Source organism: Vulpes vulpes, chromosome 8 (genome assembly GCF_048418805.1).
Source record: "Vulpes vulpes isolate BD-2025 chromosome 8, VulVul3, whole genome shotgun sequence".
NCBI lineage: Eukaryota > Metazoa > Chordata > Mammalia > Carnivora > Canidae > Vulpes > Vulpes vulpes.
Window position 1 is genome coordinate 80,691,733 of NC_132787.1, and position 15,943 is coordinate 80,707,675.

At 35.5% G+C, this 15,943-nt stretch overlaps 1 protein-coding gene and 1 pseudogene across 5 annotated transcripts in view; one reads left to right on the forward strand and one right to left on the reverse strand.

Annotated features, from left to right (window-relative positions):
• The window catches only part of SOS1 (SOS Ras/Rac guanine nucleotide exchange factor 1), a 144,592-nt gene that overhangs the window by 57,555 nt on the left and 71,094 nt on the right, over positions 1 to 15,943 (forward strand). For all 5 annotated transcript variants that reach the window (XM_072767250.1, XM_072767249.1, XM_026018914.2 and 2 more), the window contains exon 2: positions 10,485 to 10,610. In XM_072767250.1, the coding sequence (XP_072623351.1) occupies positions 10,569 to 10,610 (42 nt within the window). In that variant the 5' untranslated portion in view covers positions 10,485 to 10,568. The remainder of the gene's footprint in view (positions 1 to 10,484; positions 10,611 to 15,943) is intronic.
• On the reverse strand, positions 1,644 to 1,741 carry LOC112935319 (U6 spliceosomal RNA; annotated as a pseudogene).

Genomic DNA, 15,943 nt, shown 5'->3' on the forward strand with positions numbered 1-15,943 from the left:
TTGACATACCCTACCCTTTTGGTTTTTGAGCACTTTTTTACTTTCCAGTATTACAACATGCTCTAGGCTCATTCTGTATATACCCGTCCCCAGACCTAGAATCAACCATGTATGCAAGGAACCCTTCTTTCTCCTTTGGAGAATGATGTTAGAAACCAAGATGAGGGCATTGGATGTATTCTCTCTCATATTTTTGTGTATTTACCCGCAGTATTCCTGCTAGATTGCTCTCCTCATTGATTCACCCAGAAGATTTCCATTCATTTTTCAAAAGTTAGCTCAGGTTGTAGATCTTCTATCAGTGTTCCTCTTAACATCTCCAGATATATTTAGGACTTTAGAAGTTCTTTCTTCTATGTTAGTATTTCTCAGAGTATGATCTCAGGATCACTTGCAAGAATCTCTGGAGGTATTATTAAAGATACAGATCATGGGGCCCATCCCCAGACCTTCCCAAAGGGAATAGTAGGAATGAGGTGAATTTGCATTGGTGATAGTCTCTGTAGGTGATAGTATTTTTATATCCCACACCAGTATTTTTAAATGAAAAATTTTAAACATATACAAAGTAGGCAGAACAAATCTTCATGTGTCCATCACCTAGAGTTATCTAGCTTTTGCCACATTTACTTCATCTTTATCCACCTTCCTTTTTATTTTTCCCAAAGGACTTTAAAGCAGATCACATTCATTAGAGGTCATTTCCTCCCTACCTGTTTCAGTATGCATTTTTCTTCTTATAGAACTACAATGCCATTATCATAGTTATCAAAATTAACAGTTTCTTGGTGTCATCTAGTAATACTAGTCAAAATTCACATTTGTCCATTTGAGAAGTATCTTTTTTTTTTAAGCTTTTTACTTATTTGAGAGAGAGTGGGAGCATGAGCAGGTGGGGGATGGAGAGGAGTAGAGGGAGAGGGAGAAGCAGACTCTCCAATGTTCAGGACTCAATCCTAGTACCCTGGGATCATGAGCTGAAGGCAGACATTTAACCACTTGAACCACACAAGCACCAGAGAAGTGTCATTTTTGCAGTTGGTTTATTGGAATCAGGAGCCAAACAAAATCTGCATATTAAATGTAGTTGTTTTGTCTCTTAAATTTCTTTAATTTATAGACTCTCCTTTCCCTATTGACTTGTTGCAGGAACTGGGACAGTTGTGCAAGATGTTCAACATTCTGGATTTTTTATTAGATTTATTTTTAGCTTTTTTGGCAAGATTACTTCACAGGTGGTGCTGTGGCTTCACACTGCATCAAATCTGACCCCAATTTTAGTGGTGCTATCTAAAATTGATCAGGGGATTCAGGAGGTGATAGCCTTAGCCCTTCTTTATAAAGATGAACTCTTCATATAACAGTTTCATTGGCTGGTGATTAATGTCTGAATTTATGTTGTTCAAGTTGCAAATGGATGTTTTTTGAACTCTGTGTTCCTTTTACATTTATCTGGAATCCTTCTGTAAGGAAGATTTCCTCATCAGCTTGGATTGTTTGGTTATCCCAGAGCATAGTTCAGACAGGAAAAGAAGAATGTATATAAATTCTTTCAGAATAAAGAATTGATGCCTCAGTTATTTCCAGTGCTGTTTAATGAGTTTGGTATTTTATAAACATCATTTGACCTCATTGGTTTTTTTATAGATTCATTGTATTTCACATGTCATTCTTGCACAGGAGCCATACTAATCTTCTTTGTGTTTTTCAAATTTAGTATATGTGCTAGCAAAGTGAGTACAGATTCAACATATTTTAGTTAAGGTTGATTTGGTTCTTGAATTAGCCCATATTTTGCAAGTGAGAAGCTTTTTTTTTTTTCCTAAGGTTTTATTTATTTATTCATGAGAGACAGAGAGAGAGAGAGAGAGAGAGAGGCAGAGACATAGGCAGAGGGAGGAGCAGGCTCCCTGTGGGGAGCCTGATGTGGGACCCGATCCTTAAATCGGGATCACACCCTGAGCCAAAGGCAGATGCTCAACCACTGAGCCTCCCAGGCGTCCCATGAGAAGCCTCTTCATGATATTTCTGTGTTCTCTTGTTTTGTTTTGTTTGTTATGACCCATTCCCCTCTAAGAGCTTCCTTCCTTTCTGGTACAATGAAATGTCCCAGGCTTACATCGGCATTTACAATTTAATTTAGAATGAAGAGCCGCCTGGGTGGCTCAGTTGGTTAAGTGGTTAAGTGTGTTTGCTTCCAGCTTGGGTCATGATCCCAGGGTCCAGGGATCACCCCCACGTTGGGCTCCCTGCTCAGTGGGGAGTCTGCTGCTTCCTCTGCCTCTGCCTTCTGCTCTGCTTACTTGTTCTCTTTTTCTTTCAAATAAATAAGTAAATAAATAATCTTAAAATAAGGTTGAATGAAGAGTTAAATGTGTATGTGTTTTTAAAATTTCTCCTATTATAATTGAAAATTTCTTCAGATGGTATGAGATAGACTTTTTCAGTGACTATATTTCCTATAATTTAAAGTTTTTGCTATATGTTAGCTATATCTTTTTTCATTGCTTTTATTTTAAAAATTTAATTACAGTTTAAATTATCTTAATTATTTTTATACATACATTTTTGGGCCATGGGTAGTAGTCCAAAGCTACCTCTACAGTGTACACAGGTTCTCAAATTGTTTATTTATTTATATTTTGCTCACATGACCAAATATGTGATAAGTTGTCTTAAATAATTTTTACTTATTTCAGTTAATTTACTGTAATCATTTAACATTAGTAAAAATGAAAAATCTTGAAAATTGGGACTAAGTTATTTGCAAGTATTCATTAAATAAGCCCTCTTTACGTCCTGTAGTTATGACAACTAGTAGGTTAAAAAGTAAATATATCTCTTACATAAACACCCAGTAGTTAAGTAGTTTTGCTACTTGAGTATTTGAAATACTACTAGGGCAAATAATTCTTTACAACCAAAAAAAAAACTAAATAAAAATTTCAAAACCACTTGATAAAAAAAAAAAAATTCAGCTTTGTTTCACTACATAAGATACAAGAACCTTAAACTGAAGTGCTCAACTTGAATTTCTGCAAAATACTGTCCTCTTATAATATTTCCTATACTGGTTAAGTTGGTGGTTCTCATTGTTGCCCCCACTCTCCTTCAAAATAGTTGTCCAAACACATTTCCTCACTTTCCCACCTCCCCCTATTTCTGCCTTGGTTCAGGCCTTTACTGTTTGTTTTTCCAGAACCTATATACCATCCTTCCAATTAGTTTTGCTTCCTTCAATCTCCTCTTCATTTCAACTCAATCTTCATCCTGATACCAGAGAGATTCTTGAGCAAACAGATCTAGTTATGTCAGTGTCTTGTTTAAAACCTTTCAGTTTTTCTTTACTTCCCTGGTCACTCACCTCCCCACTTCTTTGCATTAAACACAAGCCTGTCCTTTAGGCTTAGCCTTTCCTCCAGGTGCTCTTAGACCCAATTCTTAAAGTTTCCCAACATATCATTTGGTCTTGGCCTCTATAATTTTTTGTATGCTGGCTTTTTTAGTAAAAGCCCTGCTTCCTTAAGTGCTGCCTTTCATATCTTATTCTTTATGCCCCAGTTTATATGTGTTTTACTTGGGAAGACTCTTTTTTTTTTTTTTAAGAGAGAGATAGTGCAAGCTGGAGGAAGGTAGGGGCAGAGGGAGAGAGAGAATCTTAAGCAGGCTTCATACCCAGTGCAGAGCCCAACATGGAGCTCAATCTCAAAACCCTGAGATCCTGACCTGAGCTGAAATCAAGAGTCAGACGCTTACCTGACTGAGGCACTCAGGCGCCCTGCTTGGGAAGACTTCTGATACTCCTCACGCCATCAGCAGGGTCACTCCCCCCCCTTTTTTTTTTTCTGTCATCACTCTATCTTAAATATAACTACATTTTAGCCCCATCACATTGTTAAGTCAGTTGTGTACATGTCTAGCTCCTCTGTGAGCTGAACTCTTTGTGAGGCAGGTGCTATGTCCTTATTCCTCTTTGTGTCCCCAGCAAATAAGGGGAAGTGTGGAAAGAAAGAAAGAAAGATTGTTATATATATGGGCCTAAAGGCTAACTAACAGGCTCCAAGAAATGAGAAAATATTTTTAGTCAATTTAATTATAGAAAAGATTTAAATTCTCTGATTTGTTTTATTTTTTGGCTTCTTAGATTTTGTTTACAAAGGATTTTTACTGTGATTCTTAAGTCTATGAATGAGGAGAGATAAGCACCTAAAATCTCAAATGTTGGCTAAATAATCATTGTAACACTGAGAAAGAAATTTAACAATCCAAATCTTTAATACTATTTGCTAGGGTAAAGATTTTGAGAATACCAGTTTTATTTTATATTCTCTGTTGTAGTTATAAATAAAAGTAGCAGATCTGTGCTCAAGATAGGACAAAATACACTCCAGAAGCCTTTCTAATTCTTCAGAGAGCCATTAGCTAGAAAAGGCTATGAAAAATTCATCAGAATTCAACATAGTGTTTTCTGGCAGTTTACCCAAGGGGTTGCTGAATACACTTAGAGGACTTGTATCAAACAACTAGGAATTGAAATAGACCTGATCCCTTTGTTTTTTTCAGATTCCACAAAATCTGGCAATAATAGTCAACAAAGTTGCTTCTGAACCTGTTAGAAACCACTAGAGACAAAACAGACCATCAAGATAGATGCAAGCAGTCCTTAAAGAAGGTTTAAAATTCAACATGACATCTTCAGTTGAATATAATGATTATACCTTAAAAGAATGAGTCACTGTCGTGATCACATGAATTTCTTATCCATAGTTAACATTAATTCTTTACTGAAGTTCTTGCATTTGCTTTACTTAAATTACCTAATTATACCTAATTATATTTTTTGAAGTATATGAAGTTTTTAATATCAATAAATATAGGGCAGCCCTGGTGGCACAGGGGTGTCGCGCCACCTGCAGCCCAGGGTGTGATCCTAGAGACCCGGGATTGAGTCCCATGTTAGGCTCCCTGCATGGAGCCTGTTTCTCCCTTTGCCTGTGTCTCTGCCCCTCTCTCTCTGTGTCTCTCATGAATAAATAAATAAAATCTTAAAAAATATATATCAATAAATATATTTTGAAAACCGTATATAAGATAGAGCCCACATTTGATGTATAAACCCAATTCTAAATGCTTATTATAACTGGTGTTACACACACCCGCAGTGAATATCAGCTGTAGATGACTTTTGAAGGCTGTCGTAAGATTTGGCTGGGTAACCTATTCTGTATGGTCTTGAATAATTTGGATCATTTGATCTAATAAATACCTTTGAGTACCACTTAAGTGGAATGGAATGCTTTAGCTGTAACCCTATACAGCTGTAACACTCATAGAAAAGAGCTGTTTTTTTATTCTGTCTGTATAGGAAATGTAATACTACTTATGTCTGCTCATTAAGAAATCTCTTAACAGCATCTTCCTTAAAAGAATAAAGAGCAAAGTGTGTATTTCAGGAATTGGTGCTCTCTTGTCTTGAAACATTTACCATTGTCCATACTTTTCAGTCAGAGGTTTTGAAGTATTGTTTTTGTTTTTAAGGAAATAAAATAACATTAGTCTTTCATGTGAATGAACCTTGTGATCCTCATTTGACAAGTTTAAGATATGGTAAAGGTTAATATTCATAAACTTAGAACAGCTGGCACCATGCATTATTTTCTGTTTAAGCCTAATTATTTGTGATTAACTTATATAATAGGTTTTTTTTTATATAATAGGTTTTATTTGGCTATTAGTAACCATCAGTGAATAAAACGGTTTGAATTTAAATTTTTAAAATTGTATGCGTCATGTGAGGTGTCAAACCTAGCCAACATTTGAATTGTATGTGCCTAAATTATAAGCAATATCAAGTTCGTTTGTTTAAACCATAGCATTTCACTACTCTGGTTATATACAGTTCATTTGATTCTACATAATAAGCATCTATTTTAGTTCTGTCTTTATATGTTGAGTTTCTGCTTTCGGGGTTTATGCTCCTGAAATCACCCAAACTCAAGCCTTACCACTACCCCCTTTTCAATCTTAATTCCAAGAAAGAAATATTTTATCCCTTTCATCCCTATAGCACCAAGGCTTTGAATATACTGTCAATGTCAGGGATTTAGAGTGCAAAGTAAAGAGCATAAGATTCTATAGCTAGATAAACAAGGCTCTGCCCAATTAGATCATCACAGTCCATCCAGTAAACAAGGGAACATGCAATGTAATTCAGTATGACAGACTGATAACAAAAATATGGTAAGCATTAGCAGAATAAAGGCCTCTATAAGCAGGGGTTGTTTTTGGTTTATCTCTATGTATCCCACACCAATAGAGTCTGGTACTCAATAAAGTCAATAAATCATTTAAATGAATGAGATTGATTCTACCTTAGAAAGAGGTGAGAAACAAGTAAGTCTTCCCAAATGAGGTGAGATCTGGGCTTTGAAAGCCAAACAGGTAGATGAAAGGGTCAGAGAATGAATGATAGGCATGGAGAACAGTGTGAGTAAAACTGCATGCCATGTTTTAGCAAACTGCAAATAGTTTGAATTGCTTCAGCATAAAGTGTAAATTGAAGAGCAGCCAGAGATGGATATATATATATATTAGTGAAGAATTATATTGTTTTCATGGGTTTCTTTGAAAAACAGAGAACATTTAAAAAAAAATCTGATTAATTTACACTTTCCCTGAACACTTTTTATTTTTATTTATTTTTAAAAAGATTTTATTTATTTATTCATAGAGACAGAGAGAGAGAGAGGCAGAGACACAGGCAGAGGGAGAAGCAGGCATCATACAGAGAGCCTGACGTGGGACTCTATCCAGGGTCTCCAGGATCACGCTCTGGGCTGCAGGTGGCGCTAAACCGCTGTGCCACTGGGGCTGTCCCCTGAACACTTTTTTTTTTTTTTTTATGAACACTTTTTAAAATGTGTTTCTGTGTACCTAAACCTCAGAGGGCTTTCATATTTTTAAAAGTTAATTAAAATTATTGTTGATTAAATATTTTCATTTTATCTATAGCATTTTAGCTGGATTTTTAGTAACTTTATAATTTTAAAAATTTTGCTTATAATTTTGAATGAAAATGATTGTACCTTTTCAGATTATACAGGTTTATAAGTGCTGCATTTGCATTTATTACATGCCAATGTTCATTAAAGTATGACAGCATACTTCAAGCCAAGTGTTCTATGGAGCTGTACTCTGTGAATAGATAAAGTTTGTGGGCATTTTCCTTATGCTGGTGTGTCTACTAGGACACTCCTCAGACTCCAAATTTGACAGTCAAGGGTTTAGTGGAAAGAGCTGTAGTCCAAACACCAGGAGGCCCAGGTTCAGTATTTACAGCATTACTAGTTAGCTATAGGATCGTGGGTGTTTCCTTTTTCTCATTTGCTAAATAAATAGTGGGGCTGAGTTAAATGACTTCTAAAGTCCCTTTTATTTCTAAAATTCTGTGGTTTTATAAATCTGTAGCTATAGTTCATATGATGCTGGAGCGTTGGACGGGAATGTAAACCCCAATTATAGTTACAGTTTCCAGTACTACATCTTGTGAAAACAGGAGCTGTCTATACTGTGTTTTCTCAAATATACTTTCATTTTTTAAATTTAGTTCTATGTGTGAGATACAGCTTTTCTTCTTTTAAGTGCTTTAAAAAAAAAAAGATTTTATTTTTTATTTTTAAGTGATCTCTACACCCAGTGTGGGGCTTGAACCTACAACCCAGAGATCAAGAGTCAGATGCTCCACCAGCTGAGCCAGCCAGGTGTCCTGAGATATAGTTTTTCTTATTAAACTTTTATAATAAATTTCTTTTTCTCCCCAAGTTATATATATATTAGAGATTTGGGTAGGATAGGTGGTGGAGATATCTAGTAAGTGATTTGAAGTGTGTGTCTAAAACTCAGGAGAGAAGTAGATTTCGAGTCATCTACATAGATTATAGTTTAAAATGTGGAAGTAAATAAGATTGGGGGAAATAACAAAAGAAGGGAGTAAACAAACAAGAATATAATTCATACTTAAGAGATAGAGGAAAATAAGGAACTTCACAAGAAAATGTGAAAGGAGCAAAGAAGAGAGGTAGAATAGATTGTGTTGACTGAGAACCCCCCAAGAAAAGCACACCATCTGGTGTTAAGATTTACTAATAAATGAAGATAAATCAGCCATGAATGTAAAGGGTATCAGAGAAGGCCATTCAAGCCAGTGGGTGCATGCAATTCAATAAATAAATATAAAACTTTTGTAAGAAGAATCAGACCTATAAATACAGAGAACAAACTGATGGTTGCCAGAGGGAAGGGGCTATGGAGATGGGCTAAGTAGGTGAAGGGGAATGGGAGATACAGGCGTCTGGTTGTAGAATGATTAATAAGAGAATAGAAGGAACAGCATATGGAATATAGTCAGTGATACTATAATAGTATTGTATGGTGACAGATGGTAACTACTTGTGAGCATAGGTATAGAGAAGGTGAATCACTGTTGTATACCTAAAACCATTGTAACATTGTGTGTCACCTATACTCAAATTAATAAATAAAATATATGTCAAATTCTAGTTTAAAAACAAAAAAGTGGTTTAATCTTGTTAAGTGTTGAAGGGAAATAGGTTTACAAGGTTCATTAGCTATACACATTAGAGTATGATGGTATGGTGAATAGCAAGCACTGAGCTGAGAAACCGATTCTGGGTTCTAAGTCCAAACTCTATCCATTATTTTAATTGTACAGCCATTCAGTCATCTAATAGGGTGGAGAGATTTATAAACAAATCAGTTCCAATCAGGTTGGTAATTGCTATCCTAAATATGACCAAAAATGATTGGGCAAATTATTTAAGTCTTTTGGGGCTTAGTTTCTTCACCTATAAAATAATAATAAGTTGTTTTAAGTCTCATATTTGATGTAGCACCCCATCCTACAGTCGTGAACTGTTGTATTATTTGCCTCTAAAATTCTTCTTAAAAGTATTTTAAATGCTTATAAAAAGCATTTTTTTTAATTTAAATGTATTTTTTAAAAAGTAAAATTTAAATGCTTATATAAAAAGTATTTTATATGTATGTATATATATATAGAACTATGTTTTTTTAAGATTCGTTTCTTTATTTGAGAAAGAGTACGAGTGCCCATGAGTGGGGGGAGGGGCAGAAAGAGAGAGAATCCCAAGCTGACTCCCCACTGAGTGCAGAGCCTGATGTGGGGCTCCATCTCGACCCATGAGATCAAGACCTGAGCAGAAATCACAAATCTGATACTTAACTGACTCAGCCATCAAGGCGCCCCCTATGTACTTATAACATACATTTCAGAAAGTTGTTATGTGGTATACTATTAAAATGTCCCCTTACACTGAGGCTTTCATACCTTGTCTGCTGATGAAATATAATAGTATAAACCATACTACATGTGCTTGGGCAGTGAGTACTGTGCACTTTCCTCCAAAGAGAACTCTGTCACTCTTTGGAGAGCTGAGCATATTTTAAAATATATGTTGTTTGTCTCCTGGAACTGATATTTCTGCCATTTTTTAAAAGTAGGGAATAGGGGGACCTGGGTGGCTCAGCCAGTTAAACGTCTGCCTTTGGCTTAGGTCATGATCCCAGAGTCCTGGGATTGAGCCCTAAGCTCGGGCTCCCTGCTCTGTTGGGAGTCTGCTTCTCCCTTTCCCTCTGCACCTCCCCACTGCTTATGCTGTCTCTGTCTCAAATAAGTAAATAAAATATTTAAAAAGTTAAAAAAGAAAAAAGAGAGAGAGAGAGAGAAATAGTTGTGACCCATAGTGAATGGCAAAGTATGCCAGTAAAGACTATCATGCTGGTTATTAAAATGTAAGTTTTACAGAGGCCAGTGGCCTAATGGACCTCCAAAGAAACAGTTGAGGAAAATGAAGGTAAAGATTATTATGCATTTATGAATGAGTGACTACTAAAGCAGAGACAGTCACAGATTGTCAGAAGTGCTCATTTTGTGTCCTTTGATATAAGGTGACTTTGTATTCAACAAACATTTATCAAGTTTCTATTATGTGCTGGTGTTCTATTGGTGAAATCCCTTTTTGGATTTTATCATTTAGTGGGAAAGAGAGTGGAACAAAGGCTAGAGACTCATGGGAGGTCAATTTTGCCCAAGTAGTAAATGATCTAACTACCACTTTTTTGTTGTTGTTGTTGTTTGTTTTCTCTCCTACCACTGGTTCATGATGAAAACTATATAAACTCCATCTTTTATTCCTTTTATTCTCTCTCCCTCTCTGCATTCCCACACCTCAAGGTAACTGTGGTTTAAGAAAAAAAATATATTGAAATTTGTGGTTAAGTATCTAAATCTCCAGGAGCACGTGAATAAGCCTAGATGGTATATGTAGCTGGGAAAAAGTTTAAGAACTGACTTCTGGGTCATAATATTTAAATCTGTATTGCAAGCCAGATCGTATACTTGAGTACAAATCTACATTTTAATTACTTTTGCTTTTTGTTTATAGGTCCAGGGGCAAGTTCATCCGACTCTTGAGTCTAGTGACGATGCTCTTCAATATGTTGAAGAATTAATTTTGCAGTTACTAAATATGCTATGCCAAGCTCAGCCCCGAAGTGCTTCAGATGTAGAGGTATGTTAAATTTTGCCTTGTATTTACTTCATATATACAGATATGTATATACACACATATATCTAATCTGTACTTATTGTAATGTCAGTGGAAGAGTTTGCTCTTCAAGTCCACAAAATATATATGTGGTACTAAAAAAATGAAGCCTGAATTTATTCTTTGTATTAGGTGTATGATAACTTGTATATGTTTTAGCTGTCCAGTTATTCCATGTTTGGCTTTTAATCTGGAATGAACTTTTGTTGGCCTCCAAATACTACTTCTTGATGCAAGAATTTTAAGCACACACACATAGCTTTAAAGTGGAATATGTTCAAGTGTTTCTTTCATTTTTAAAGCCAACTATCATTTATAAAACATATCATTTGGGGCACCTAGGTGGCTCAGTTGGTTAAGCGTCTGACTATTGATTTCAGCTCAGGTCTTAATATCAGGCTCATTAGTTCAAGCCCCGCTGGTCATGGAGCCTACTTAGATTAAATTTAAAAAAATTTGTTTTTAAATTCATGTCAGTTAATGTTTTGATCTTCAGTTGTTACATGTATTTTATTTTATTTTTTAAAAAAGATTTTATCATTTATTCATGAGAGACACAGAGAGAGAGAGGCAGAGACACAGGCAGAGGGGGAAGTAGTCTTCCCACAGGGAGCCTGATGCAGGACTCAATGTCTGGATCACGCCCTGAGCTGAAGGCAGATGCTCAACCGATGAGCCACCCAGGCATTCCTGTTACATGTATTTTAGATAGTGAGTGAACTCCTTCCCTCCAGTTGGAAGGGAAGGAAACATAAAAATCTAGGAAGTTCTTGCAGTCTCTTAGTAAGATGATATGGCCCCTGTATTTTTAGGGTTTCTAGTTTAGAGGAGATACAGGTGGGAGTATGGGCAATAACATTATGTGATATACTGCATAAAAGGTATGTGGCAAGCTATAAAAGGGACAAACTAATCACATAGGTTTTGTGGCTTAAGGATTAGCCTCCTAGAAAAGGCATCTGAAGGAGTCAAAAGTCTGAAAAGAAAAGAAAAAAGGTGGGATCCCTGGGTGGCGCAGCGGTTTAGCGCCTGCCTTTGGCCCAGGGCGCGATCTTGGAGACCCGGGATCGAATCCCGAGTCGGGCTCCCGGTGCATGGAGTCTGTTTCTCCCTCTGCCTGTGTCTCTGCCTCTCTCTCTCTCTCTCTCTCTCTCTCTCTCTGTGACTATCATAAATAAATTTAAAAATTAAAAAAAAAAAAAAGAAAAAAAAGGTTTGAAATTCTACCTGTAAAAAATGGGAGATAGAGCTGGAAGAAATATAGTTTTCTGGCATGAAGGATCAATTTGACTTTAATGACATTGAATATATACTGGTGCAAATCTTTGAGTTTCTCTGACATTTCTTTTGCCATTTTCAAATATGGGCACAAAAAAGATAGTTGGGTTGAACGTGTTTCACCATGGATATACAGTGGAACCGTAGGCCAAGGAATGAGGGAAATTAATAATAGCGATGCTTTATAACCTTTCAGAATACAACACACATAGAATTAAACAAAGATTTTATCACAAAGAGTGGCTAGGTAGGAGGTATATCTAAATACCCCAGGCCCTGCTTAGTTCCCTAGGAGGCTGAGGAATTAATATGAGGGCATATCCGATAAGAAATTTCTGAAAAGGGACGCCTGGGTAGCTCAGTGGTTGAGCGTCTGCCTTCAGCCCAGGGCGTGATCCTGAAGTCCTGGGATCAAGTCTCACATCGGGCTCCCTGCATGGAGCCTGCTTCTCTGTCTGCCTTTGTCTCTGCCTCTCTCTCTCTCTCTCTCTCTCTCTCTGTGCTCTCTGGGTCTCTCATGAAGAAATAATTAAAATCTTAAAAAAAAGAAAGAAACTTCTGAAAAGTGTATCCAAACTGGATAGGGAAAAAAAGTGAACTGTAATAATGGCTGCTATTTGAGTGCTTGCTATAGTATCATGCACTGTTCTAAAACACTTCTATGTTTTACGTTTTATTTAAAGTTTTTAATAACACCATGAAGATGGTGCTGTTTTTTCCCCTTACTAGATGTAAGCTCCAAGGTTATTTTTCTTGCTCACTGCTGAATTCCTAGCACCCAGAACAATGTCTGGCACTGAGAAGGCACTCAGGAAATACATGTTGAATGAATAAATGTGGAAACTGAAGCACAGAGAGGTTAAATAAATTGCCCTTGCCCAAGGTCACAGCTAAAAGGTAGTGAAGCCAAGACTAACCCCAAAAGTGTAAGCTTTCTGGATGTACATTCCAACTCAGCTGTTCTGCCAGGAGAGGGCAAGTAAACTGGAAAAACATGCATGGAACTAGGGTATTGGATTTCTCAATAAGGTCAGAGAACTGATAACACTGAAATACCTGAGTGGGAGAATTAAAAGAATAGATTGGGATCAGAGACAAAATTGTTGGAATTTAAGATTTCCTCAGTAACACAGTTACAAAGCAGGATGCGGCCCTGTGATGGTGGCTGGGCTAGAAGCAAAGGTCCCCAAGTTGAGGTATTCAAGGAATTAAGAGGCCAGGGTATTTTATGTGTCCTTAATATAGATGATAAAGTCACACAGGATTATGGCAACATTTTACATGACCCAGAAACAGCTTGGGGAGTGGAAAAGATGTTAAATTTACCTTCAAGTGGGTTTTGGGACAAGGGCAGCTTTTGCTCTAGAAGTCTTCAAGAGAGAGAACAGATTTCAGCTGAAGCAAAGAGATAAAACTCTTAAAAACACTGAATTACAGGGGTTGTAGATGTAGAAGTATTTTATATGATGGAATAGTAATTCACTTTGATTTCCTAAGTAATTCAAAGTAGGTTTTATACATTTTTATCCCATTTTTCCCATTGAATTATAAGATCAGCTATCTTATATTCATGATTTATTTTAGATACTTAATTACACTGGGACTCAGAGTAGATCTTGAATAGAACTGGTTGCCTGGCTCTTCTCATGAACATTTCCAGTTGCAATTGCTCTTTTGGATCTTAGTTAGGTTCTCCCACAGTGTTTATAAAATGCAGCATTCATCCTTGTGCCTGCTGTATTAGAATACAGATCTCATCTTGCTTGTCAATCTGATGCTAGATGACATTCCAGGAATTTCCTGGTTTGATAACATTACAAACTCAAATTCAGCTCTTTCTAGATACCTTGACTATATACCTATGTTTATCTAGCCTTCTTCTTTAATTAATATAGAAACAAATATATAATTTTCCAATATTGAAGAAATTTCCATTAATTCTTGGAAATTACTGAGTCTCTTCAGTCTTTAACTTGTGCAGATTTAACCAAGGCCCTCAAGCCCTCAAGACTCTAATAAAAAATACTTCATAGCTTTTTAGTGTTCAGAAAACTGAGATCTTGAAGGTATACGTTTACCCTATGCCTTATCTTGTTATTTTCAAGCACTTAACCTGGACCCTTAAAATAGATATAGCCATGTGATATATCAGTGATCTGGCTTTGGGATTCGGAATGGTTGGAAGAGAGAATATATGACAGTAATAGAAATAACAATGAGTTGTGTAATAGGCTTTGTGATTTCAGAGTACTGTTACATACATATTTGTCTTTATAACAACTCTGTAGTTATTCTCCTTATTTTATATGTTAGACAACCCTCAGAATGGTAGATTTTTAGAAAAGGTGGAAACTTGGGTCTTTTCCATTCAGTAATCAAATACCTTTGTTCTTATGCCATTCCCTAAAGTTTATTTAGACAAGAATATGGATATGTAGAGATATTTAAATGAATATAATGGTTTCTTAGATTCTTTTATCAGAAAATAATTCTTCATTTTCTCATTCATTAGGATTTTTTATTTCTTTAATACATTTGTTTAATTTCTTTAATACATTTAATTTCTTTAATACATCTATAGAGCTTTCTTTTAGAATAATAAGGGCCATGAATTTTGCAAGCCCTTCAAATAAATTTTGAGGTAAGAGTTCATCAAAATTTTTTAAAATATGGGGGCCATATTAAAAATTTTACTTAAAAATAGATCCATCTGAATTAGTGCAATATATACATTTCTAATCTTTCTAAAGAATACGTTTCAATTAAAGTATCAACAAAGTAGAATAGCAATTCAAGCTTAATATTTGGCCCCAAGGGGATTCGTTTTAATGAAAAACTAAACGTTTTAGTTGCCCTATAATTTTGGGAAAAGATACTTCAAAAGTACTTGAAAACTGATGGATTATATAATACATATCTATAATCTTGCTTACGTTAATTAAAAGTTTAGATAAATTATACTACAGATAATCACAGGTTAGGGACTGTCATAGTTCAAATGAAAGGGATTTCTTTTTATTGATATTGCCAAAATTCACTAATCCATACCACCAATATTTGAGCATCTACTACCTGTCAGGCAGTGTTCAAGATGAATAAGGAAGCATTTATATGAATGCTCTGGGAATGCAGAGGAGGAGTACATATTGTTTCTGTCTTTTCAAAATAATTTAATATTTAGAACATAGGTATAAAATTGTTCCAGTCTAGTTTATTCTCCCTATGTTCGTTTTCTATATTTAATCTTTTTTTAAAAATAGAAGCAAAAAATAATAGTATTTTTTTCCGTGTCCTGGTAAAGTATATTTTATTTAATTTCTTAGGTCTCATCCTTTCATAATTGTACTTGTTATTTTTCTCCTTTTCTCTGGTTAACAAAACTGATTTCCATTTGTTAATGTCTTTCTTCTTTCCCTTTCTGGCCTCTATGTCCTGTATTTAACCAACTTTCTCATTTAACTCAGGCTTTCTTGGACTAACTTACCTAAGACTTTTTTTTTCTATGAGCTATAATCTAAAATTTTAAAAGTGTGCTTTACTTTTCCATTCATTTTTAAAAATTCTTTTCCTTCACATCCTAAAGAATCTTTATAATTTCTAATAAGTGTTCTATTAACGTTTAGATTTCCCAAGTAATTTCTCCATATTTTATACCTTTCTAGGACCCTCCCCCCCAGTTCCCCACAGTAAGCCTTTATTACTATTAATAGGACTTCAAAAGTACCTGTGGGTCTGAATATTTACACTGAAATACATGTGTGGGAATTTTCATAGGTCCTAGAATATTTGTATTGGAATTGATCTGCAAGGATATCTATTTAGATCCTTTTTTTATGTAAAGGAAAAGAGAGGGTTCTGCTAATAAAGAGACAGCTGAACCTTAAACCTAGCTCTGTATCTCAATTTTTTCCAAAGCCACTAGATATTAATAAAGATGGAATTTCTCATTTCAAAAAAATGAAATTATTAAAGTAGCAGAGTAGTAGAATTTTAATTCATGAATCTTTCATTGATCATTC